The 26,877-nt window shown below is 41.5% G+C and overlaps 1 protein-coding gene across 1 annotated transcript in view; it reads right to left on the bottom strand.

Moving 5' to 3' along the window:
* Positions 1-2,688: 2,688 nt before the first annotated feature.
* The window catches only part of LOC119739319 (zinc finger protein ZFPM1-like), a 29,573-nt gene continuing 5,384 nt past the window's right edge, over positions 2,689-26,877 (bottom strand). The window contains exons 3-6 of the mRNA XM_038214204.1: positions 15,172-15,490; positions 10,740-10,866; positions 8,293-8,469; positions 2,689-7,043 (exon numbers count right to left, since the gene is read on the bottom strand). Coding sequence (XP_038070132.1) covers positions 4,141-7,043; positions 8,293-8,469; positions 10,740-10,866; positions 15,172-15,465 — 3,501 coding nt within the window. The 5' untranslated portion in view covers positions 15,466-15,490 and the 3' untranslated portion in view covers positions 2,689-4,140. The remainder of the gene's footprint in view (positions 7,044-8,292; positions 8,470-10,739; positions 10,867-15,171; positions 15,491-26,877) is intronic.

Genomic DNA, 26,877 nt, shown 5'->3' with positions numbered 1-26,877 from the left:
TCACAGTCATGCCAACAAAAAGTGACGAGTGGGGTGCCACATGAAATGCCCTCACGGTGACTGGGTATAGTTTGCAGGATTCAGTGACCACTGGGCCTTTACAAAAAAACACTCCAGAGCTGTATTGTTGGGGAAAAAATAGATGGGAGCTCTCTGGTATTAAGTCAAATGGTCAGGTTATTCATAATGCGTGATGTGCCAGTTGTTTTCTTTAGCCTGACTGCCTGTGTCACAAAAAAATGGAAGGCTTAATTTTGTTAAGTGGAATTCAAACCAAATGTAAAAAAATCCGGCTTTAAATCAAACCACTACCCATGGGCACACTACACATGTGCCTGTCCAACACCAACTGTATGTACCAGACACACGTATCACATGCCTGTGCACGCATGTCGGACACTTGTGCACGCATGTTGGACAGTTATCATGGCTGTGATTGGTCAACACATCATGGGCGGGTCTTAGAAGATAGGTCTATTGTTATTGTCTTCACGGGAATCACGAGTGTTAATAGTAGTATGAAAGAAATTGGCAACGTCAAGGTCTTTCCATCGCTCTATCTTTTCACTTTTGCATAGAACTTGTGCACACCAGAACTTGAGTCCATCCCACTCACTTAATCAATTATGTTACACAATCAATTTTGTACCTTGCCAAAACATTTTGGCCAATTTTGTTAAACCATGCTAGAAGGAACCACCAAAAAAAGGACAAGTCACCCTTAATAAATTAGTTTTATAGGATTTTAAAATTGGCCTTAATTTTTGAGAGCACTGTTTATTGCATGTTACGTGTATGTAGGAAGCTTCCATTTTCCCCCCTTTTAACTATAAGAAATCAGGTGGGGGTGGCGTGTTCGGGACCCCCTCCATTCCCCCCCCCCCCCCCCCCCCAAAGTGTCCATGAAAATGCCAGGGGGGGGGGGGTTTCATGTAAATTATACAATAAATTGCGGGGAATGTTTTATCAGCAGCTGTATAGCAGGGGGGGGGGGGAATGAAAACTTGCAGGTCTGATATATTTCCACTGATATACCAATTCGCACTGGGATTATTTTGTCATTGACCGGACCCAGGCGCGGGATTGTTTTCACAAACCTTGATGCCGGACGGGTTCAGGCTGTCATCTGCGGGTAGCACACCCTGATATCCCCGGCTGTGAGTGGGTCGCAGACAGATATTTCTGGCCTCACTCGTTGCGTGTTTATCCTTTATCCATTCCGAATACTGCAAAACCTTTGCGTGCATACAGGTCATCCGATGTGAACTGGTTAAGACAATTGAATTTTTATAAGAGATGAGACAGGTCTACACATCTTGACAGCCTTTCTTCTATTGCAGGCAGGGATATATATCAATATCAAAATGTAATCTAATAAGGGTGTATATTTTCTTCGGCACCAATGAATGAAACCTTCCATTTTGGGGGTCATATCTTGCATGTACTGTATTCAAAACAAAAGAAAATTGTTCTTAAAAAAAATATTTGAAATATGCACGCTCTGGTAGCTTTACAGCATCTGAAGTAACGGGAAGTTAAGCCTGGTTTCCATATCGCCATTAAGATTACACAGACTGCAGAGAGACTACGCGAAACCGTCGGCAAAGTTGAACTGGGTTCAACTTTGCCGCGGATCATCTGCGAGGTAGTTTGCGTCTGTCCGAGTTGTCGGCGACACTTCAGGATAACATGTTTCCATTGTCTGTGTTGAAGTTTGGGTCTCGTTTGCGTTTCACTTTGCGTTTCTTACGTCGATATGGAAACAAGGCTTAAGGCCACAGTAGCAAAGAACCATCATCTGTGAGGTAGTTTGCATCTGTCTGAGTTGTCGGTGACACTTCCAGATGAAATGTTTCCATTGTCTGCATTGCAGTTTGGGTCCCGTTTGCGTTTCACTTTGCGTTCCTGACGTCGATATGAAAACTAGGCTTTAGAATTATTGTTCTTTCAAGACCCCTACCGGTTATATCCGTTCAATGAATCACACTTCGTACGTGTGGTTAATACTGGACTCCCACAAACCTCTTTATTCATGGAAAAATGAACTTCAATCCCAAAATGCATAACATGGAATTTACATTCACTCCAAGTTTTCTTTATACATATAAAATTAATCGTAAGTAAATAAATTATATATTATTTGGATTATTAACAAAGGTGATTAAAATGGAAAGACAGGCTAATTTTTCTCAACTTGACATGGATGGTACACCGCTCACTTTTAAGTGTATAAATAATGGATACAGAAAACTAGTCAAAGCCTGAGGCCAAGTAAAAAAAAAAATACATGGTTTCTCGTCCAGCCTTTTTGAGAATAAAAATTAAGGAAGCGGGTACTTCTTTTCTCCCCCCCCCCCCCCAAAAAAAATCTTCAATTTTCTCAAATATTTTGCTGATACACAATTGTGTCCAAAGGGGCCATGACCTTTTCTACACAGCCACAGTTTTGGCCAAGTTCGGGCAAGGCCATTAGTCGACTAGCGGTTGATTTGTGACGTACCTTACGCCTGCGCACTGATAGCAATGTGCGAACGTCTCTAGTCAAACGCTGGTCAAAATGTCATCGCAAAACTTCTGGATCCTGGCTCTCTGCTAGCGTTATGAATGCGCGCGGCTATTGGTTACCAGCGAAGCAACCAACCCCAGTAGGCTGGTTCCAAATAGTCGACTAGCGTAGTCAACCACCGTCGACTAGACAGAGTTCGGGCAAACGTTAGTTAACCATTGGTCAACTATAGTCCTTGCGCGAACTTGGCCTGAGTTGTACTGACAATATATACTGTGGCACGGGTTCGATTCCAGGCTGCAGACCATATGTGAGTAGAGATGTGCGTTGGTTCTCTCCCGTGCCACGAGGGTTTTTCTCCGGGCCCTAGGTTTTCCTCCCTTCAGAAAAAACAAACACTTTTGATCTCTGGCTGTGCTCCGTGGTCATACATGGGTCAATGTGGCTGGCTGCTGCTGTGGGCGCCTTTACATGCCTTTGGTTCGACCACGTTTTAGCTGCGTCCTTCGCAATTCAGTTTCTCAGCTGCGAGTAAGGATGATTAGCCTCCCAACTTAATTATAAATGTGCAAAATATATCGCAAATGTATGAATATTAAAAATTTCAAAAAAAATTAAAGAGGCGGTCGGGAAACAAGAAACCAGGCAGGGACAAGAAACTAGTTTATTTTCTTACTCAGCCTTATTTCTTGGAGTCGCGAAAAATATCAAGCAGTTTTTAGGTGCTTAGCATGAATCTGCAGAGAACCATTCATGGGCCATATACACTGTTATACAGTTTGAATGGTAACCCATTACAGTCTTAGCAAATATCTTCTATGCTTAGCAGGTTTCTTAGCAGCTCCACGACATTGGCCTCGGGGCTCAGGAAGCAGGTTAAAAGTTTCAATTCTAGAATCATTATTCTGAATGTCATTACCAGCCTGCTGCTTATCGTGGCACATGCTGATGCAAAACATTTCCAGTATGAAAGAAAAATCATGTGTTATGCAAATAATGAATGTTCGTGTGTGCAGTGGTAAGAATAACATCATGAGGTTGCAGATGCAATGTTCCATTCCACCTTTTACCGAATGGAAATCTTTTCACTGCTCGAATGTGAAACATTCACTAGTTTTTTTTACCTAACGCCTGAATAAATCCTTGTCATCTGATTGGTCAAAGTGTGACCATGCAATGGAAACTCTATTTACCGTAGAATAGAAACCTTGATTTTTGCTGTGCGGCTGGGCCGTGGGTTGGGACGAATAATTCAATGACATATCAACAATCCACCAATCAGATGACAGGGATTTATTCAGGCGTTGTGTAAATCATTCTTATTTAGTTCTCTGAGAACTTCTGAGAAGGATGGCTTTTTTTTTTACGAGCATGAACTCCTCTCTTCTGACTCTGCCGAAAAAACTTTTCATTCATCAGTTATTCATTCATGGCTGGCATCTTTTGACCTTCGAAATGTCAATACACTGACTGATGAAAGTCAAGTTCCAGTGAAAGCAATACATTGATGACGAGCTAATGTTTAATACAGATTTATTTTTCTCTTTGGAGATGGATTGTCAGATAGCTAATTTTAAATTAAAGCACGCTGATTCGTGAATGTCAAATACCAGTTGTTTGTCATGGGGATATGGCTATGTGGCTGCGTTCTTTGTCTGATGGTGCGAGGCACAGTAGTACTTCTTGTGAGCTATGAACGTTGACAGACTGCTGAAGGAGATGTTACAGTTGCGGCAGTGTTTGACCGTGGGCTTGACACCCCTGAGCAGGGGCCTTGAGGTTCCTGTATTCAGGTAGGAACTGACAGTCATGTGCCTGGAAGGCGTGGCTAGCCGGGGGGAGGAATGCCTGAAGATGGGGATGGTGAGCGGGGTCGGTGTGGTGATGGGGTGCCTGATGTGGGGTGGCCGTGGGGAAAGGTCTGGACTGTCAGCGGTACGACTTGTGGACTGTTGGTGGTGGAGAGATGCGGATGACGGGTAGGATTTGAGGATGGTGTCCTGCGATTCTCTGGAATATCCATTGGAGGTTGGGATGTCTCCTAGTGGCTCCTGTTTGACCATGATCGCTTTTTGGATTATGGTTTGCGTAGTTTTGTGTGGCACTGGTGAGGGTGTGGACGTCCTCGACACGTTCCGAGAATGCTGCTGCGTTGGCTCCGAGTTTGCCACTGTCTTTGATTTGCCATTTGAGCATCCCTCTGAGGCTGTGACACAGTCTGTGCTTTTGGGCTCTTGCTTGATGATGACACCGTTTGTCATTAAGCTGCCATTGTTTGTAGTTGCGGTTGTTAGCCGCCTGAAGTCTTCATCTGGCTGTGGTATCAGATTTTTCTTTCTTTTGATCGGTGGCAAGCATCGCTCTCTGTCCCATTCGATGCTTTGCGCTGACGCCGAGCGTTTCGGTGTTTGAGTTCTGCACCATGATGGGCTTGGATTGTGCACCTTGGCCGAGTCGGTCCGTTCGTGCGTAGAGTTCCCGTTGAGAAGAATCATGCTGGCAGTTGTGCTGACGGTGGGGTTGGTATTTGGTGAGCTTGTGATGTCATTACTTCCTCCCGTGCTGCTACTAGAGAATGCTGGGGAGCTACTTACATGAGCAGAGATGTTTGCCTTTGTTTGTGAATTTCTGGTTTCAATGTAACCAGCTCCGTGGTTTGAATTTGGTGATTGTTTGGCAAGGTGGACGGGGCTGGGGCTTTTGCTCTGTGGTTGACTGTTTGAAAATGTTTGCAGTTTGGATGTGTCGTACGGCTTAGTTCTCACCAGGGAACGAGGTGAGTACATGTGGCGACTGGCACAGTAGAACTGCTTGTGGACTAGTAGACTCTCCTTCTTGCTGAATGAGATCTCGCATTCCTCACAGCGGTTAGACTGCCGCTCACGCAGTTGGGTACTGGTGGTTTGAGACAACAGCTCCGATGTGATCACAGTCGATTTGTGGCCGCCGGTGTCGGAGGAATCCGACAGCGGGGGAGTTTTGGGCTTGGTGCTGAGGTCCAGTGGTTGCTCGGTCCGGCTGGGCCTGACGACGGGTATCTTCAAGTTGCTGGCCAGCTTGGTAGCAGTACCCAAGCCCTGTGGAATGACTATCGGGGTGACCAGGACCAGCTGCTGCCCTGGCAGTACGGCACCTGGCGGCAGAAACTGGGGTTTACCGTCGAGGCGTATCATATGCAAAGGTCGGTCAAACCCCGGCTTGTCTGGACTGGATCGTGAGTTTGGCGATGCCAAGGGGGCTGGTGAAGTTTCACTTGAATGGGAGGTACTATGTTGGGTGCCATTTCTAGGACTACTGTCAACTGAGGTTCTACTGATAACATATGGGGAGCAACGTGGGGATACAACTTTTAAAGGGCAAGGCTCTCTGTGTCTATCGGAGCCATTAAGAGTTTTCCTTGTTATGCTCCCGTCCTTTTTGTCCAGTGTGACAACTCTGGTGTTGTTGTTGTTCCCTTGGGTTGACGCCTTTCCCGTTTTGTCATCCCACTCTGGTACGGCAGGGGGACTGGTGCTGTCAGCATGTCTACTCGCACAGTAGTACTGCTTGTGGGCTGCGTAGTTCTTCTTGGACATGAAGACGATGTTGCACTGGTGGCAAGTCGTGTCTAAATGATCAGGCGTGTCCATTTTGGGGACTTGGGCGTCTGCGCTCCCGTCATGTGTTTTCCGTTGGAGGTGGTTGTGGTGCGTCACGTGCTTCAGGAGAACCGACTCCCTCGACGTGGCAAAATCACACTGGGCACAAGTCAGTATGTCGTCCTGGGCCGGTTCCCGATTCAATCCCACAGCGACACTGTGCACGTTGATGCCGTTTGGACTTTCTGTTTTGATCAGCTTGGCAGGGCTGCGTATCTCTTCTCTGGACAGAGGTGCCGTCATTTCAGGAGAGGGGAGTTTAGAGATGAACTTGTCCTCCTGACTGCGGGGACTTCCGGGGATGTGTCCTGCTCCTGGGGATGATGCAGGTTGCGTGCCGTTGGTCTGAAATTTACGGGTATATCTGTTCTCTTTTTCATCACCTTCGTCAACCATAACTTCATTGACTGTTTTCGAGGTGGAATCCAGACCTGGATCACTGTTCTCTCCTGGCAAAGTGGCAGTCGTTTCCTGCCTCGTCCCTTTCACGTGGGAGAAGACGTGCTGGCAAAGGCCCTTCCGGTCCCCACTGATGAAGTTGCAGAATTTACAGAGGTTCGCTGACTCGTCGCAGTGCAGAAGAAGCATGTGGCTCTCACAGTTGCTTCGGCTCTCAAACGAGGACTGGCACAACTGGCAGACGAAGGTCTTTGGGGTCTCTACGGTAATGATCTTCTTCACAACAGGCACGTCTGGAGTTTTCGTTGTCCGAAGGGGAGTGGTCTTCACGACCGAAGTGTCTGGTGCTGCCTCAGCCTGCGTAGTTGGGGCTATCAATCGACGTCTTGAACAGGGCAGTAGTTTAGTGGCTGTGCCTGGACAGTAGTAGACCCGGTGTGCATCTAGGTTGCCAGGATTGCGGAACTCGATGCAGCAGAAGTTGCATTTGAATGGAGGACCTGCAAAAAAAAAAAATTACAGACAAAGTTAGACTCGAAACTCTGTTTATCTCAAAGTAATACTCCATTCCCGTCAAGAGATTAGGATTTTATGTGCCATAACTCAGAATGCCCGTACTGGTACCTCTGTTTAACTCGAATTTTTTTCGGCAACTGCATAGAAAACGCTGCCAAAAACAGTCACAAAGAAGCATAGCGAGTAATGGAAAACGCCATTTATGTATATATATACATGTACATGACAAAAATTGGGAACCTTGTTCAACTCGAACTCCAATACCTGGAATTTTGTATCCATTCCCTTGACATTCGACTTAACAGGAGTTTACTGTATTTTGTATGGTAATACAATCAACTACTGCATGGCTCATAATTATACCTTCCGTTTTCTAAGGAAGACCGATTTCGAACTGTAGACTTAGAACAGTAGGACAGATTGTTTAATTTTTTAACACATCAAATACTTCAGGCTCAGGTTCATGCAGCAATATAAAGTTTGACCATAAAAGCTGTGCCACAAGTACCGATAGTCTCGGTCCAAAATTGAATTGGATTTTGTTCCCCTCACCCTCCTGCTGTCTGAACAGTCACAGACAGTTAGAAATATCAATCCTCTTCCCCTGCCATGCCTTTTACACAGGCTAGTCACCAACAGTCAGATCATATTCCAAGCAAGCACTGCGACTAGTCAAATTCAGTCAACAGACAAAAGCAGGCAAGTGGTACATGTAAGCACAGCAGGCTTATCAATCACCTACAGTCAAAGCACAGCTGCATCAAGTTACATAAACAGTCACAGCCAGTCAATTCTGCTTTATGTACATGTTTGCTGGGAGCTCTCTACTGTTTAACAATTAACAGTCACTTGATTTATATTGACTGAAAGAACAACTTTGCACAGAATGTATGTTTTCATAGGAGAGCTAATTATGCAACTCGTTGCGATCCCTGGCAATCTGTCGCAGCTGTTATGGGAATTTTACAGTCCGATCTGAGAAACTATGAGCATACCTCAAGTGAGCTGTATTCAAGCTAATGCGGCTGCACGAGGTACCGGTATGCTCGGAATATCTTGGTCCCGAGTGTCAGACTTCCCAAGACTGGATATGATTCATGTATATTGTTGATAGCGCCCTCCATCGCACGCATGGTGGCTTGACTGCGCTTTCTAGGGATTGGGAGATGAACAAAATTCACATCCAGTCAGCAACCAAGACTTTGCCACTAGAGGGCAGCAGATATATCTTACCTTCTATCACTAAGTTGGCGGCAGGGTGTGGCCTGTGAGCAGTGTTTGGGGAGTGGTTGGTGACATCAGTGCTGTCACCCTCTGATGTGTCTCCCTGATCTTTGGGCGTGGTTAAGTCCATTACAAGTTCCTTTCCCTCGGGAATTTGCTCCAGAGTTCTCAGATACAACACCCCATCTACATAAAAAGAAAGACGTTGGATAATAAATAGCAAATTAGCACATTTCTGAAAAACTAATGACAAATCATTTTGTTTGCCTAGAATAGTTCTTTCCTGGCCTTCCACCTCTATGGCCCGGGTTCGATTCCTGTCCTGCCCACATGTGGATTGGGTTTTCAGTCCCTACCTGATGCCATGGGTTTTCCCCCAGAATATTCCTCTGAGGTGCTCCCGGCTCCCACATCGAAAAATTGTAATTTTTAATTGTCTTCTCTGTACGGGTTTCTTCAGGCTTACAAGCTACTGTGCATAGGGTGCTTTTAAGGAATCCTTGGTTTCATTACAAGAAATGAATGATAATAATAATAAGTTCATATGACACCCCAACAAACTAGCCCTCATGTTCAAACTTTTGTTTGTTCAGTTTATGTACTCAAAGTGTATTTCAGACCCAACTCCAATCCCAATCCAATTGAATTGGAATTTAAAGTGTTGGTGAACAAGCTACAGTCTGAAACTTTTGTTGCATTGCCCAAGGATTAAAAAATATTTCTTGAGTTCTTTTGATTTTAAATGGAGCTTTCTCAACATTTCCATCTTCTTTACCTTGACTTTGAATTTTGTATTCTACTTGTACTTTTAACCAGTTCGCGCCAGGATTATTTTTGCCGCAAATTTCGATTTTTCGAAAAAGGCAAAATATAACAGCCAAATTCTGATATACAGCCACAAATACTGATTGGCAAGAGTCATTTTCAACAGTATTTGTACGATATTGCTTGCCGAAACCTCATATTTTTCAACACTCTGGGGTGTGCAACGGAGGATAAATTGTAGAACAATAGGCCGTGCGCAGCGGCCAATTCAAGATCATTACACGGTCCACCTCCACAGACTTCACGGACTTCGTGTGTGTGTGTACAAAAGACACGCGGGATTAGCATCAGATTAGTTTTATTTTTCGATGTTTGCAAATGTTGTATTTTCCCTTTAAAACATTACTTTCAGGAAAAAATTCAGTCTGTTTTTAAATGATGTTCATTCACTTCTCTGCTGTTTTTCCTCTGTGACATAAACTGCCACTCATTTCATGCTCTTATCAATTCACAAAAATACTTGAAAGTTTTTTTGCCCTTATTTAGAAGCGGGCCAAGGAAATACCGACCAAAATACTTTTTCTTAATTAAGTGTCCAATGAAATGAACATAGTCTGCATATTTGACGGTCATCAGTACACCTGTCTTGGTAATTGGTGCCCAGAGATAAGAAATCATATTTACAGCAACAGCAATATTCCAAAATGTCTAAATATACACATGTACATGACAGATATTCAGCTGTGAAACATTGTCTCCCTTTCTAGGATTTAACCCTGTCTGCAAAAGATTTTCACATACACTTTAAACACATAAATATCTTTAGTCTTTCAGCATTTTAGGAGAGCCCAAAATACACAATTGCATGCAAAGACAGTTCAGTTAAAAAAAAGGGGGGGGGCAGCCTCGGCATTAGGTGTGTGTCTGGCATTATCAAAAGCAGCACTGATGTCTGTGGCTATGACTATCTTCTATAGGGAACCGATTGAAAAAACCCATCAAATCCATAGCCACAGATGCAGTCTCATATTTGGAGGCCAGTCTTTGTTTCAAGGATGGCAATAAGACCAAAAAAAAAAGTCTCCGGTTTCTGGTATGCGCTCGTGTCGCCGTATGAAAAAGTTTTTTTTTCAATGAAAGATGATACAATACAATATTTTATTTCATCACAATTAAAAGACTTTAAAAGTGAAATTCTTCTTCCCAATGTGCACATAAAAACAATATACATATATTTAGACACTTAAAAATTTACATAAATGTAAGTCGAAAACTTCAGTTTATGAAAAGTTAATAAGTATAAAACCACCATGTTTTGATGTCTCAAAACCGCCAAACTCACTGGTCTGACTGGAATCCTGCTGCTGCACAATTTTAACGCGTTTTTAGATTGGGTTATCATTGGTCGAGAATAAGCTTTATGTGGCCTCTCTCAGGGACTCCCATATATTTGCACTACATGTAAGTTTAGTCGGGCACCATTTGCAGTCATCAGCTGACATTTGAAGCAAAAAAAATCAGGTAAAAAAAAAAAAAGCAAGCCGCGTCGCCGCACCACTTTTTGGGCAAGCTCCATACCAGAAACCGGAGACTTTTTTTTTTGGCCTAATGTAAGGGCTAGCCATACTTCATGTGAATTAAAATGTGAAGTGAGTTTTACATCACAAAAGAAAGTTTGTATTTGGACTTACTGTGAGAGAAGAGTGTAATGTTGGCCTGGTGATGTTCTGCGGCGTGTTTGATGCAGGCCCACCATGGCTGCTCACATTCCATCCTGTCAACCTCAACGGTATATGCCTGGCCAGCAGGGTCACAAAACTACAAAAAAAAAAGAAAAAAAAAGAAGGAAACTTGGTAAAACTAAATGTCTTTTCAACAACTTTAATCTAAGGTTTTCTCAAGGAGATCTCAAAATTAAAAATCTTGATGTTAAGGTACTTTTTTTTAATTCACAATAAATCTTTGCATATTCTTTATTATTTGATGGTGTAACGGGCACAAAAGAGACCAAAAGAGACCAAGAAGAAGTACGTTAGCTGTAATTCCAAAACAAAACAAAACGATAATGATCTCAACCAGCAAATAAATGCAATAGCTGCACACTAAAATCTGCTTTATAAAACAAAATGGTTATAAAAGGAGAAATCACAATTTCTGGGTGACTCCAAAAAACAGTGAAGTTATCCACTGAGTAATGTACATAAATGTGAATTGTGTGTACAAAGATCACGCCTTTAGGAATCGCTTTTTAAGTAAATTCTAAAATGCAACATGTGGGTATACAATGTAGATACTTACATGTATGACTTTTAAAATGCAATCCTTGAAAATGCACCATTGTGTCCCATTTTTCAATTTTCGTTTTGCCATTTTCAAGGGTACTTTGGTGCCTGTTTGGGGTGTTAACGGTACTGCAAATTTCCTTATTCATGAGCAAAGGCATGATGTCGTTTCAGGCAGAAACCTCATTGTTACAGGTATTTCAGCACCAAAAGTTGCCAGAATTATGGATATTTTGCTGTCGTCAAGTTTCTTTTCTTTGGCGATTTGTTGTTGTGTCAGTACACGGCAGTAAGCCAATGAGCAAATTTTTTTTCACAAATGTTTTCAGTGAGCAAATTTTTGGGTTCACAATTTGAACAGAAAACCCCTAAACTGAGCAGTTGGCGGGGGGGGGGGGGGGGGGGGGGGGGGGGGGGGGGGGGGGGGGGGGGGAATGGAAATGTTAAACATTTAAAGAAGTGCATTTTTTCAATAACATTAATTAAAAAGGGAAGTCAATTTAGGCCTAAGAGACTAGAGTAGAAAGTTGCACGAAACATGTTCTTAAGGAAATTCATCTCATGCACCCTTTAATTGTGAAGACCAAACTCCCTCTAATGTATCAAAATCTGTCAACAAGGCTTTTATTTTGCTGTGCTCTAGTGGATTTAGGACTGCAATGCCCAGACAGACAGTATGAGCTCCGCGCACAAGTGCCTCCCCAACAGTAAGATTGTCCATCAGCGTACATGTATATCTCATAAACTTGCGTGTGGACAGCTAGTTTTTGACCATTTTTCTGTAAATTGCCGCCATTTCTTAATTTAGGCTTTATTTTCAACGCCGTTTTCACCATATACCACCAAGATCTTGTACTTTTGAAATATCGTAACACAATTTCAACAAGTCTCCCCTATTTTGAGAGGTGACTGCTCTATGTTCCGACACCCCTATGTTCCGACAACCTTCACATAAGATTGTGTTACTCCCGGTTAGGGTTAGGGTTAGAGTTAGGAATAGGAATATGTGCAGTCTGAACATAGGGGTTTCGGAACACAGGGGTGTCGGAATAGAGAGGTGTAACCATTTTGAGTTACCTGTGTTTGAAAAATTGTCAAAAAAATAACGTTTGGACCACCCTGTAGGGTATTTCAAACAAAAAAAACAAGTACTAAGGATGAGATTTGCTGTTTTAAATATTTTCTGTTAGATTACACATAGACCTTTTTTACTTTGTTTTCTTTTTGGATTTTTGGCGGATTATGAAACACAGTGTCTCTAGCAGTGATACAACTATTGAACGTATATGTGCGTGCACCACACAATACATTTTCCAGATAAAACAAAAACATGTAAATCTCCAGAAACAGAAAATGGAACAGGAGCTGTTTGCAGATAAGGCCATTTGTTTAGCCAGTCACCTTTATCTGTGAAAGTGCATATGCATAAATTTACTTTAAAAAGTCCTTCACTAGAACAGCGATAGTGAAAGCTCGGCCGAGATAAGCCGGGCTATTGCCTTGAGATAAGAGATAATGAGCCGCTTCCCTTGTGTAACTATAGTCTTCGTGGCATTGAGGGAGGAGGGGAAAAAAAACCAGAAAAGGAATACTTGAATATAATCAGTGTTTGGTCAAAATTGGAATTGCATGTGACCCTGGTAAAACACACAGTGAGGAAATGTACCGGTAGGGGTGGATCAACAGGAGGGATAGGGAGTTAAATTTAAAACCTCTTCTTGAGCTGCAAAAAAAAAATAGGAAAATCTTGCAGAAAAACACAGCATATATGCCTCTTCAACCCCCTCCCCCTTCTTGATCCCAACCGGGATCCGCCCCTGATACTGCAATGTCAGGCATTGGGTTTTCTTGCACCTTTTGGCACTATCGCTCAAAAAGTATGTTTACAAATTTCCCCTTTGAAATGGTATATTTAGTCAATTATAAAAACCATTGTAAGGGTGGAATTGTACAAGAACCACACAGGGGTGATTCATTCCATGGTGTATGGTGTACCCCCAACTTAACTTTGTATAACAATCATTCCCCTTCACATCCCCCCCCCCCCCAAAAAAAAACCCTATTTCTTAAATGTCCATGAAAGGTTCTGATAAAGCCCTACACATGTAAACAAGTTTCTTTCTAAAACTGTTTGAGCCCTCCGAAATATTTAATTTTTTTTGGCCAAAAACAACCACCCGATTCATGTGCATGTAATATCACTTATTACATTGTACAATCTTAATTAGGAGTAATATTAGTGACAATAAACTTTTTTTTTTAAAAATGAACTAGAACTATTGAAATTAAAAAAAAAATGTAAGTGGTCCACACTTGAGTTCCTAATAAGTAAATAGCTGTCCAAATTATGCCAAGTTCCTGTGTGGTGTTGTGGTCCCTCTGTCGGATTGGAAGAAACCAATTTGGAAGGGGCTGCATGCCCTAAATTCCTAATCAACAACTTAAGAAAAGCGGCTTTTGGGGGGGGGGGAGATGGAAAAACTAAAAAAAAAAACCAAAAAGTAAAATCTGAACTTAGGTCAAAGGTTCCCAACGATCGTTATCCCAAACCAACAACTGGCTCTGGAGGTAATTGAAACCTTCCAACTGTGACAGAGGACATGAGTTCCAGATACACATTGCTAATTTCTCCTTCCCGTTCTGATCGATTGGATTACAGTTACATGATCCGTGGTAAAATTCCTCTGCTGCCCATGAACGTGTATTTTTATTCTGGCTTCTAAAGTAGTGGTACGACATGGAACAGTTGGGGGGGGGGGGTGGGGGGGAAGCAACCTGTTTTTTTTACTCAAGGGGTACATGTGATATTGGCCAAGTTGAATGTGAACGACCGTAGGTTCAGGAACACTGTGAATTTCTGTTCGTAATTGATAAGGGGAAGTGTCTTTTTTTTCCTTTCTTTTTTTATTAGAAACAACACACAGGGTTATCTGAACCCTGTTGTGACTATCTTTCTCAGGATACAATGCTACGTGCCGAGAGCATTTCCATAATCATGCAGATATCATGACTTTTCTACCCAGTTTCTTAAATCTGTGCAAATATCATATGACCTACCTATGTAAACGTGTATCTTTTTTAAAGCTCCCTGCATGACCTTGTGAATAGGATTTGAACAACTTTTCAATTTTTGATGTCTCAGCAGCACACCAACTGTCTGTTGCCACTATGAGCGTTTAACCTCTGAACGCTCCTGGCATTTTGGTCACCAACTTCTGGCATTTTTGGTCACAAGTACAGAACTGAGCTGAGTACCTACTACCGGTAGTACCAAAACCCTCTCACCATAAACTTTTATGGCGGAAACGAGAAATAGCTTATATGGTTTAATTACAGCAGCGCATGTGTAAAGGACAAGGTCAGGTCAATTCCAGAGATTGGACAATGTCTCAGTTCCCCCGATTAAATCCTGCTGTTTGCAGCAAAACAAAAGTTTGAATCAAAAACCTCCATTTAATTAGGGCATTATTTTATTATTATTTCTTTCTGGTAATGAAACCAAGGATTCCTCATTTGAAACGCCCTAGGGACTGTAGCTCGCAAGTCTGCAGAAACAGTGAGAAGAAATTACAAGTAGTTTCAGAGGTGGGAGGAAAAGCCCAGAAGGATATTCTGGGGCAGACCCACAGAATCAGGTAGGGACTGAAAACCCAATCCACATGTGGACCAGGGCAGGAATCGAACCCGGGCCATAGCGATGGAAGGTGAGGCAAGAACCACTGCACCAACCTGACTCAGTGACTGATTTGGGGAGTCAGTCAGTCGATCAGTCGGTCAGTCGGAGGACAATAGGCTTGCCCTTTGAGTCTAGACAAAACCCGAAATCAAGACTGCTTCTTACTTTTAAACCTATTGGTTCAGCTGTCTGCTCTCCATCTTCGCTCCGTCTCAGGGGAGCCTTTCGGATGCTGCCCTTGTACGGTCCAAAGATGGTACCGGCTGGGACGCCGCTCTCTGCAAACAGACCGCCGTCGGGGAGCTGGACGAAGGACGGAACCGGAACCTCACGACGGGGCGGGGCCTGGGATGGGGCCGGGGGCGGGGACTCCTCAGACGTGGGCGTGGCAGTTTCTTGAGGAGGCAGAGGCGGGGTAGAGTCCCTACTCTGTGCTTCTCTTTTGATGACCGACATCATTGAATTTTGAAACCAAAGACGTTCCCTGCAAAATGAAAAAAAAAAAGGCAAAGGAGGTTTACTTCAAACGTTATCCACTGTTAAAGGTGAAATCAATGTCGGCTAACGAACATTTTTCTGGTCATTTTTTGTCCAAACCAAAAACTGAACTGGTGATTTGTTGTTGTTGTCAGTACATGGCAGTAAGCCAATAAGCAAACTTCTCTCACAAATGTTTTCAATGAACACATTTTTTGGGTTCACAATTTGAACAGAAAACCCCTAAACATGAACAGTGTCTTCCTGAAATGACATCACAGCAACAACGCCCTCAGTTGTTTGGAAAAGCATGGACACTTTTAATGTCTAAAGAAATGCACTTTTCAATCAAATTTAGCTTAAGAAAAAGGAATTGTCCAATAGTTTTTCTACATTTCAGAGGAGTAGAAAGTTACACAAAATGTGTTCCTAAGAAAAGTTAATCTCATGGACACTTTAACTAACTTCATGTTGAAACTTGGCCTACATTGTGACATCAAATAAGACCTCCGTGCTTTTATCGCTCTTGTCTTGAACATCTACTTTTCTTGAATTACATGAAGTAATACTGTGGCAAAACTTAAACCAGCCTTGACAAGAGGGAAACAAAATATTTGAAATCAACCTGGATTGCGAACTCTGTCCCACTTCATTTGGCAGTGTTTAGTACAAATATGTACTCGGGTGCTCATTACAAAATATAGCAAACTCATGTTCTAGTTTTTGTTCATTTGGCATTCTCCAAAAAACAAAACCTGCATTCTTTAGTCGGCCTCCAGACTAAACAAAAGATCTGATGAAGATTTTCCCCAACTCATGATGCAATATATGTGTTTGGCTTTGTCAAATACTACGTATGGATAATGTCGAGGAAAGCGCTGGCCCATTCGCTCCAATGTCAGTGACACCGAAAAATTGATGCCCTGCATTTCTTCCTTATCAGTTTGCTGTGGTTTGGGGCCATCAAACCAACTGATACCGACCCTCGTATCTCGTATCCATGCCATTCTTTCTCATGTTTTTCCTGGTCTGGAGAAAAACAGCCTGGCGAAGCTGATAAAGGAAGAAAGAGAAACCCCACCCCCCCCCCTCAAAAAAAACAAAAACTTGGCCTACATCACAAGTTTCGAAGAAAAAAACAAACAGGGTCTTTATGTTTGGTGGGGCAATTATGCAAACTGCTCTTGACAATTCACTTTCAATTTGATTCTTGATAACTAAAAAATGTTGCTGATAAACTAGTAGAGTTCTAATAGGGAACAGGGTAATGAGGCTTCATTATTTGTGGGCCCTATCTGGTGGAGTACTGGGGGGGGGGGGGTGATTATAGAAAGTTGGGTAGGGAACACAGGGTTAACTTTATGGCAGTTTGCCCCAAGGCTCCGCAACCTTCTCGCTTGTCATGTATTCTGCAAGGCTGATACTGAGAATGACAAGTTAACCTTTAGCGTGGAGATACCGTGTTCTTATCTTTGTCCGTACAGTTCTCTATTTTTTTTTTCTTTTCTCCATTCTCCTCTTTTCTCTCTTTCTGAAAGGCTGTGGCTTAACTAGCATGACGCAATTCAATTTCCCATCTAGTCCCCCCCCCCTCCCCCTCCCCCTCCCTACCCCGGCATGTTGCATTATGTGGGGCAAGACAGTACCAGGTCTCCATAGTCCATAAACAATTTTACTGGTCATTAAACAATAATTAATAAACACTCAATACCAATGAGGTAAATGATGAGGGGCTGAGGCAGCTTCATTGGAATCTCAACTTTTACAAAACATTTACCAACTTAAAAACGGGCAGAAAGTACATTATTTAACTGACACATATAATGGAAATCCATAAGCTGTGTTATCACAACCGATGATGTACACTACTACACTGTGCAAGTAAAAAAAATTCAAAAAAGTTTTAAAAGAAGCTTAAAAGGCCATGACATAAATTTTACCTAGGCTCATACTTTGTGCAATTTTCAACTCCTCTTAATTGTATGAAAACTATTTGACATCCTCTTTTGGGTTAATCTGTTTGAAAGGCGCACTTTTTAAAAACTTTTTAAACATTCCTGGCTTTTCTTGGCAAATGAGGGAGTTGTTGCTGTGATGTCATTTCAGGAAGACACGGTTCAGTTTAAGGGTTTCTGTTAAAATTGTGAACCCACGGGTTGCTAATTGAAAAAAAAATTGTGGGAAAACTTTGCTCATTGGCCTAATGCCATGTACTGAAACAACGAATCACCAAAGAAAAAAAATATTATTACAGCAAAAATATCCAAATTGTGGCAACTGTTGACGATGAAATAGCTGTAACATTGAGGTTTCTGCCTGAAATGACATCACGCTTTTGCTCACGAATGCAAACTGCATTAGCATAAAAACCAAAAAAAAAGCACCACAATGCCCTTAAAAATGGCAAGACAAAAAATGAAAATAAGGTTCAATGGGACACAAAAGGTGCATTTCCAAGGATTGCATTTAATAAAATTAAATAACATGAGCCCTTTAAATAATATATTTCTGCAGGTATCTTGTTTGCCTTCTTCTGTGATGTCTTGCTGGACTAAACAGACCTTTTCCAATCAAAGTAAAGAAATAAAATATCCAGAAATGCACTTTTTCTAAAGTAGGGACCACCATGTACGGACTCCCAAATCTCTGGGGTACACTGCCTTCGAAACTGCCTTTGTTGACTGCGCTCAAAACTTTTACAGGGCGCCCCCCCCCCACCCTCCCAGTTTGCCAAGCAAAATGTACGCATGTGCACATATTTATTTGGTAATAAAAAACAATAATTTGATAATTTCAAACTGCCAGTAGCCAGTATATTCAGTTTACAATGCAAAAGCCTTATATTTACTAGGAGTATTAATACTTGTAGTGGCAAAATCTGGGGTGCTTGTCACTACAAAACAATAATTTGATAATGTGAACATAACCATTAGGTACACTTTTGTTCTCAAACTGCAAGTAGCTTTGTTGTGTTTTCAGCAGCACCAAAATATTTAGTTTACAATACAAAAGCCATAATTACTATGAGTATACTCAATACGGCAAACTCCAGTATGAATGTCACTATGAATGTATGTTCGTAGTCAGCAGTCAACGTGTTAACTCCTACAAGAAACTGTTGCTTAAACCATTTACTGCCCTGTTAATAAAAGACAACCCCAATCAGCAATACCCCTGAAGTTGGCATTATTGTACCCTCTGAACATACATGTAACAAAAATGGATGACACATGCAAACCAATTTAAGCCAAAATTAAAATGTGACTTTGTTAACAGCAGAACAGATCAGAGATATTATTTTTACAAAGTTTATTGTTGGACAAGTTGACTTGGACATCATCACTGAAAACTGCATGAAGTATTTAACAAGTGCCTTTTTTTAATCAAGGAAACATAGTCTCTTCCCTCCATTAAACAAATGTTTTAGACTTTAGTTTTGGTTTCCTACTTGTTGAAGACCTAGACACCAAACTACTCCGCCAAAAAAAGAAGAAAAAACCGCTTGCAAATACCGGTACCACACTCCATGCATGAAAAACATACACGTGTAAACCACAACTACAAATTTTGAAGCCGTTATGAGAACCAAAAGATAAAAGAACTCTTCCAGATACATCTATAAGTTCATGCACTTTCTAGCTTGTCAATGAATCAGAAAAAGTACATTTCAAGGGCCGTTTTTACTTTATGCAAATTGCAAAGCAAAGTTGACCTTTACGGCAAACTTCACCAGTTTTAAAATCAGGCGGCAAATGTTTGAGAAAATCATGAACTTGCATAATCTGCATGTGCCGATTGTGAGTCAGCCTTCACACAATCAATTAATCAGAGAAACTACATTAAATTGTGAAATACTATCATGAAAAAAAATGTGCATTGTAAGGCCAAAAAAAAAAAAGTATTCGGTCTCTGGTCAGCGCGCGCGTCGATTTTAATCATGCGTGTCAACCTTTTTTTTCCTCCAAAATGTTCCGCGGTAGCTCCAACAGCGCCCTCTATTGCCGCCCCTCCTCATTTTTTTTTTTACCAAAGAGCACCAAGGAATGGGAAATTGCACCAAAGCAAATGATTGAGAGCACCAAGGCAAATTATGTAGGACACCAATGCACATGAGGACACCCAAAAAGCAAAATAGTACCCCACCTTGTCTGTACAATCCAAGCTTGAAGGAAAAAAAAAAAAAGCCAAAAAAAAAAAAAAAAAAAAAGCCGCGTCCCCGCATCAATTCCGGAACTTTGGTCTGACCAGAGACCGAATATTTTTTTTTTTTGGCCTAAGGGCCAGTTTTTATAAACTTTCGCGCAAAACTACCGAAACTGGAAAGCAAAGTTGACGTTTACAGCAAAATTCACCAGTTTTAAAATGTGGTCAACTTCTGAGAAAAATCACGAAATATTCGTGAACAGGGCAAGTCAGAATGATCTAGACCCAAATAAAAGAAAATATTAAACAAGTCAGGTGTGTTTACAAACACAAATGCCCCGCAACCGTGACTGTTCCCATGACATAACACCACTCTTTTAACATCAACTTACATGAACCTTGGTCACATGGAACATTCATTGACAGCATTAGTGTCTTCTGTAGGTTTTATATGAATTAATCCCTAATCCCTATAATCTCAGAATAAATACAAGATTTCTATTGTTTTAGCCACTGTGAACTTGACCCTTGACCTTTTGGCCCCAAATTCAATAGGCTTCTTAGGATTACCAAGAACAATCCACAAACCAAAATTTGAAGTTCATATGTTAAGTATTTCTCAAGTTATCGCGCTGACAAGATTTCTATTGTTTTAGCCACTGTGAACTTGACACTTGACCTTTTGGCCCCAAATACAATAGGCTTCTTAGGATTGCCAAGAACAATCCACAAACCAAATTTGAATTTCACATGTAAAGTATTTCTCAAGTTATTGCGCTGACAAGATTTCTATTGTTTTAGCCACTGTGAACTTGACCTTTGGCCTTTTGGCCCCAAATGCAAAAGGCTTCTTAGGATTGCCAAAAACAATCCACAAACCAAATTTGAAGTTCACATGTAAAGTATTTCTCAAGTTATCGCGCTGACAAGATTTCTATTGTTTTAGCCACTGTGAACTTGACCTTTGGCCTTTTGGCCCCAAATGCGAAAGGCTTCTTAGGATTACCAAGAACAATCCACAAACCAAATTTGAAGTTCATATGTTAAGTATTTCTCAAGTTATCGCGCTGACAAGATTTGTCCGGACACACACACCCACACACACATACTTGTTTCACATGACTAGTGTGGACTTTCCATTGCTTTCGTGTAGTTAAGAAAAACCAGTGAAAAAACTCATTTTTCTCAAACTGTGAAAACTCTTTCAACCCAATTTTTTTTCTATGATTCCCTTTAGTGTTTCTCTTCATTCTGCTACAGATAAACCTAACCCAAAAATGCCTCTAAACCTGTTTTCCAGAAATGGGGAAACACTGTGTGGACGTGGGGTAAGTCCACACAACGTCGGTGCTACCTACATTATGTGGACGTCTTTTGTTCGGAAGTCCACACTGCGTATGTAAGACAAACTCACCCACCCACCCACACACACACCCACCCACCCACCCACCCACGGAAGGACAAGGCGGAAACAGTATGCCCCTTCGGCTTCGCCGCGGGGCATAAAAATATTTGACGTTTACAGCAAAATTCACCAGTTTTAAAATGTGGTCAACTTCTGAGAAAAATCACGAAATATTCGTGAACAGGGCGAGTCAGAGTGATCTAGACCCAAATTAAAGAAAATATTTAAAACTATTTAGCAATTATCAAACCAAGTGCAAATTAGACATGTTATAGGCTGGTATTTTGGACATATATTTGGTGAAAGTTTCATGTATGTACATGTATATTGTACCATTTTGAAGAAAAGCGCTAGCAAAGAGCACTAAAAAACACTCCGACCATGGTTCCACTGTTCAACAAACTTACTGAAATCGCATCCTGATGTAAAGCAGTGTAATAACAAATAAAAACCTAGTCATGGTGACTGACTCACTTGAAGTTACTGACACATTTAAAGGCAAAACCATGCAATTCTGTGTGCAGACTGGAAAATGAGCCACTTCAATGAAAATGGCATTTTATAACTCCTCACCACAGCCGCTACCGTAATTTGAAAAAAAAAAAATCAAAATTCCTGTGGAAGACAAGGTAATAACCATTCATATGAAACACTCAGTTTTCTTATATACTCTACCGGTATTTGCCACCACACAAAAAATGGTAAACTTGGGTCCAGATCATTCTGGCTCACCCTGTACAATGTACATAAACCAGTCTGTACAGTGAATCAGAAAAAAAATACAATTTGCATTGTGAACTGAATCAGGAAAAAGTGCATTTTTATATTGTTAATGGCAAACATTTATGAACCCGGAAAAGTATGTTTTATCATCTTCCTAAATGTCAATGTAAACAGTGTCCAGCAATCAACCATTGTCAACAACCAATGAAAAATAAAAAGGTCTCACCGCCGCCTAGCACATGTAAGTATACGATCCTGAGCCAAGAGGTTTGAACCAAGTTCTTACAAGATCAAGCAAGAAAGACTCACCAAGCTATAGATAACGTACTGCTTTCTCAGTCTCACTCTTTCACTTTCTCTCCAATGGACAACAAGACACCTCAGCCCGGCGCAAAAGAGGAACACGCAATTTGAGGCGGTGCTAAAACAAGAAGCCAACATCTTATATAGCAGGACGCGTCCATCGGACAATGTGCCCTTAAAATTAGTCCTGAAAAGGGTAGGACTTAATCAGTGCTTTCCCTGCTTATCAGCGATATGAAAATTTGTGAGCAGCGAGAAGGAATTTTTTTTTTTTTTTTAGCCTCACCAGCTGGGGAAAGAAGATTAGATAAAAGTGAACAGCACGCCCAGCCCAGAACATTAGGATAGTTGTACATGGACTACAGTACATGAAATATGACATGCAAGTGGGACCATGCGTCATAAAAAAAACTTTATCAGCAAATCTTAATATACATGTAGTTACTTGGGATGCATGCGCGGGTCTAGAAAATTCCATCACGTAAAAGAAGTTTTCTAACCTAAAAAAGAGGAATACTTTCGGGGGAAATGAAGGACTAGGCTAAAGGTTAAAAAGGAAACAATGGAGGTGGAGGTACCGGTACATCTCATATTTGAATGAATATCAAACTTCTACTTGAAAAGTTTGGACCTGATTCTTGTTTAATTATCCCATGAATGTGAGCAACCCATGTGTTGCTATGGGATTGACCAATCAGCAACAAGGACTCCAGTTGCTTGATTGACCCCTTTACGTGGTGAATCAGAACTTTTAAATTTTGCATTGTGTAAAATGTCCCAAACTTCACAATGTATAACAATGTCAGCTCTACAGCCACCAAGTTCTTCTGTCCTGCAATTATCTTTGGGTTGTTTTAGAGTTTTCAAAGCAGACTTTTCAGAAACTGTGAAGGTTTATGGAGTGAATGTTTACAGACTTTTCATCGATCTCAGGAAATACTCCTCCCCAACGGTCACCTGGCAGAAGTTTCACTCAGTACCCTGATTTTATTCCCTTGATTTTCATCAAACCCACAAGGGACGGCCGTCAAGTTCACAAACTGACCAAGTTTACACGTTGACATTACGGGGTTAATAGCGGCAAATTAATTGCGCAGTCGGCTGACTATTGCTAGCTGCGGGTACCGGTAGCTGCACTGCACGGGGAGGGAGAGAAAAAATCAGTTCACAGGCAGAGTTTCCTTATCTCGGCTATCTGGTGTGACACACATGTCCCACTTCTAATTCATTCATATCCCCCCGGTGTCATCTTACAAGATCGTTGGGCCCAGTCAACCTTAACTCGGCAGGCCACTTAGCGGAGGGGGGTACACAGAGGGGAGGGAAGCTGGTCCTCTCGATAAGGTAATACAAACTTCCAGGTAACATCCTGTTGCTCTTAAAAGACCTGTCCCCGGGATTGAGCAAGGGCCGGGGAGCGTGTAATACACGCTGTTTTAGGGACGATTAACAACTTGCAGGGGACTTAATCAAGATGTTTGGCTTGGCTTTTTCCCTGACCCATAAATCATGGGGACTTGGAGGGGGAGGGGAAAAAACAGACCCAGACAGAAAAAGGTTTTGGAGATTTCTCTCAAATGGCTTGACCCAAGGGAGGGAGGGGGGGGGGACTAGGGAGACAGCACAGTTCATTTCTACACCTTCCTTCTGTAATTGATGATGTTTTAAAAGGTGAACTTAGCAATTGACTGGAGCGGGCTGTGAACTTTGCGAACTCCGGAACGCTAGTGTACGGGTGCTCTACCAACTGAGCCACCCAGCCCTCTGTTGACTGTTTTCCCATTTCTGTCAATGTCATTGTTAACCACTTCGCGCCGGGAATATTTTCGCCGAAAATTTCGAAATTTTCACAAAACGCCACAAATACTGCTTTGCAAGAGTCATGTCAATGTAAATTTGTATGATATTTCTTGCCAAAACCGCATGTTTTAATACTCCGGAGTGTGCTCTGTAGCGTAAATTGTACAATAGGCCATGCACAGCGGCCAATTCAAGATCAACACACGGTCCACCTCCACAGACTTCACGGACTCTGTGTGTGTGTACAAAAGACATGAGTGATTAGCATGTTTAGACGTCACCCGGAGGCGAGCTAGTCAAGGCAATCTTGAAGTCTTAACTCATAAAAACAGCCATCAGAATGATCTAGACCCAAATTAAAGAAAATATTAACAAATATTTAGCAATTATCAAACCAAGTGCAAATAAGATATGTTATAGGCTGGTATTTTGGACATATACATGTATTTGGTGAAAGTTTCATGTATATGTACATTGTACCATTTTGAAGAAAAGCGCTAGCAAAGAGCACTAAAAAACACTTTTTACCATGTTTCCACGGTTTAACAAACTTACTGAAATCATAATTTAATCGCATACTGATGTGAAGCAGTGTAATAACAAACAAAAACCTAGTCATGGTGACTGACTCACTTGAAGTTACTGACACATTTAAAGGCAAAACCAAGCAATTCTGTGTGAAGACTGGAAAATGAGCCACTTCAACTAAAAAATTGCATTTTATAACTCCTCACCACAGCCGCTAATTTGAAAAAAAAAAAAAATCAAAATTCCTGTGGAAGACAAGGTAATAACCATTCATATGAAACACTCAGTTTTCTTATATACTCTACCGGTATTTGCCACCACACAAAAAATGGTAAACTTGGGTCCAGATCATTCTGGCTCACCCTGTACAATGTACATAAACCAGTCTGTACGAAATTTTCACAAAACGCCACAAATACTGCTTTGCAAGAGTCATGTCAATGTAAATTTGTATGATATTTCTTGCCAAAACCGCATGTTTTAATACTCCGGAGTGTGCTCTGTAGCGTAAATTGTACAATAGGCCATGCACAGCGGCCAATTCAAGATCAACACACGGTCCACCTCCACAGACTTCACGGACTCTGTGTGTGTGTACAAAAGACATGAGTGATTAGCATGTTTAGACGTCACCCGGAGGCGAGCTAGTCAAGGCAATCTTGAAGTCTTAACTCATAAAAACAGCCATCAGTGCGTGTTCTCATGTCCTCCGATGCAAACTGGTTAAAGAAAATGACAAAAGGCTGTCAGAAAAGAAAAAAAACAACAGGAAAACTGAATATTTCAATTTAATACAGATTTAGCTCTTTAAATCTCAACCTTTCAATTGATTTTTTTTTTTTACTTGGGGTTCTTCATGAAAGGAATGGCCTTTAGACAGAATGGTGAATTTGTATGGCTGATAGTGATAGCGTCCAACAGTGGATATCAGTCCGGGCCACCAATCCCGGATCAGACAGTCCTAAGCTCCCCGAGGGTCCTGAGGCTGATTGGCTGAAGATAAATGACAGGTTAGATTACATGTTGGCAAGAACAAAACAAGCCCAAAGGGGGGAAAATGTGGCTCACACAAAAGTAAAGTTTGTTAGCTGTTCAAAACAACAAAATCAGCGTCCCCACCTTCCCAACAAAAAAAAAGAGAATTTTAATAACGATATGGTTAAAAAGTAATTGTCCAAACGCTGTAAGTTTTGCCTTCAAAGAACATGCCTACATGTACTGTATGTACATTGCCTAAAATTTTTTAGACCAATGCAATAAAATAAAACAATTACCAAGTACTACATGGTACAAGTAATGCATTACACTATTCAGCACAAATTATTTTTTATAGCCATGTTACCCAAAAATTCAAGCGTTTCATACTCAAGCTCCTACAAAAATTCACTGCCCACTTCTTCACGATTGCCCAGGAAATTTAACCTTAACTCTCTAAAATGTTTTTAAAAAATCATATTAAAAATTGAGGATTCAGAACTAAAGGGATAGGCCTAATTATTGTCCAAGAATGAACTTAGTGGTACATTTCCAATATTTAAACCAACACAACACTGCCAATGCAGGTGGTGGGGCCTTGCTATTACATTTGTATCAACTGACACACATGGTGAACGTTAGTAGTAAAAGCTCAACGACCTTTTGAACAAAACTCAAACCAAGTTGCCGTATTATTTTCATCAATTGGCAATTCAAAGTGCAGAAATTGCATGCAAATTTTCAAGAATGTCCTCGAGACTTTTGGAGACCCACAAATATATCGCCCCTTATATGCACGGCATGCATGGGGGGCATATCATGAATATCATCTCATATACACTGGCAGATTGCAGAGAGTGATTAATGTGCGCGACTGCGGCGGCCTTATCACGGGGTGCGATCACGCACACCACTCTGAAATTAAAATGGGGAGAGATAGGGCCTACGACACAAAGGTCAGACGCATTTATTTCCAACGGCTTGGGCACCGCTGGAAGATCGCTATCCCACGGATCCGAATCTCGCTGATGGTATCTGCACATCCCGCCGTCGACCAATCGCAGCGAGGAGTATTTCGCCACGCTAAATATGGAAGGGACTGAGATCAATCTTCTGATAGCGCCGCTTGGCGTGGGGCTTATCGGCGGGGCTTATCTCTCCGCACTCATGTTCAGTGTTCTTTGGGCAGCAAATATCCTATAAGCCATTCCTAAGCTCAACATGGCACACTCTTACTGGTACAAGTAATGTAGTGAGCCACAACATTCCACAAACACATGAAACACACAATATTATAGCACTCATTTTGAAACATGTTTGCAAAATGTTCGGCAATTCAAGTGGTTTCCAGAAACCAGTGGTGGGATTTAAATCCGGATTTTTTTAAAAATTCGGTTTAAATTCCTCTATTTGGTTTCACTTTGGAAACGGGATATTCGAAACCAACCTTAAAAAAATTAAGCCTTCCTTTTTTTGTGTGACACAGGCTAAAGAAAACAACTGGAACATCCCCCAAT

The sequence above is a fragment of the Patiria miniata genome, unplaced genomic scaffold, assembly GCF_015706575.1.
Source record: "Patiria miniata isolate m_02_andy unplaced genomic scaffold, ASM1570657v1 HiC_scaffold_30, whole genome shotgun sequence".
In the NCBI taxonomy this organism is placed as follows: Eukaryota; Metazoa; Echinodermata; class Asteroidea; order Valvatida; family Asterinidae; genus Patiria; species Patiria miniata.
The sequence above is the reverse complement of the archived record's forward strand: the minus strand, read 5'-3'. Positions and strand labels throughout refer to the sequence as shown.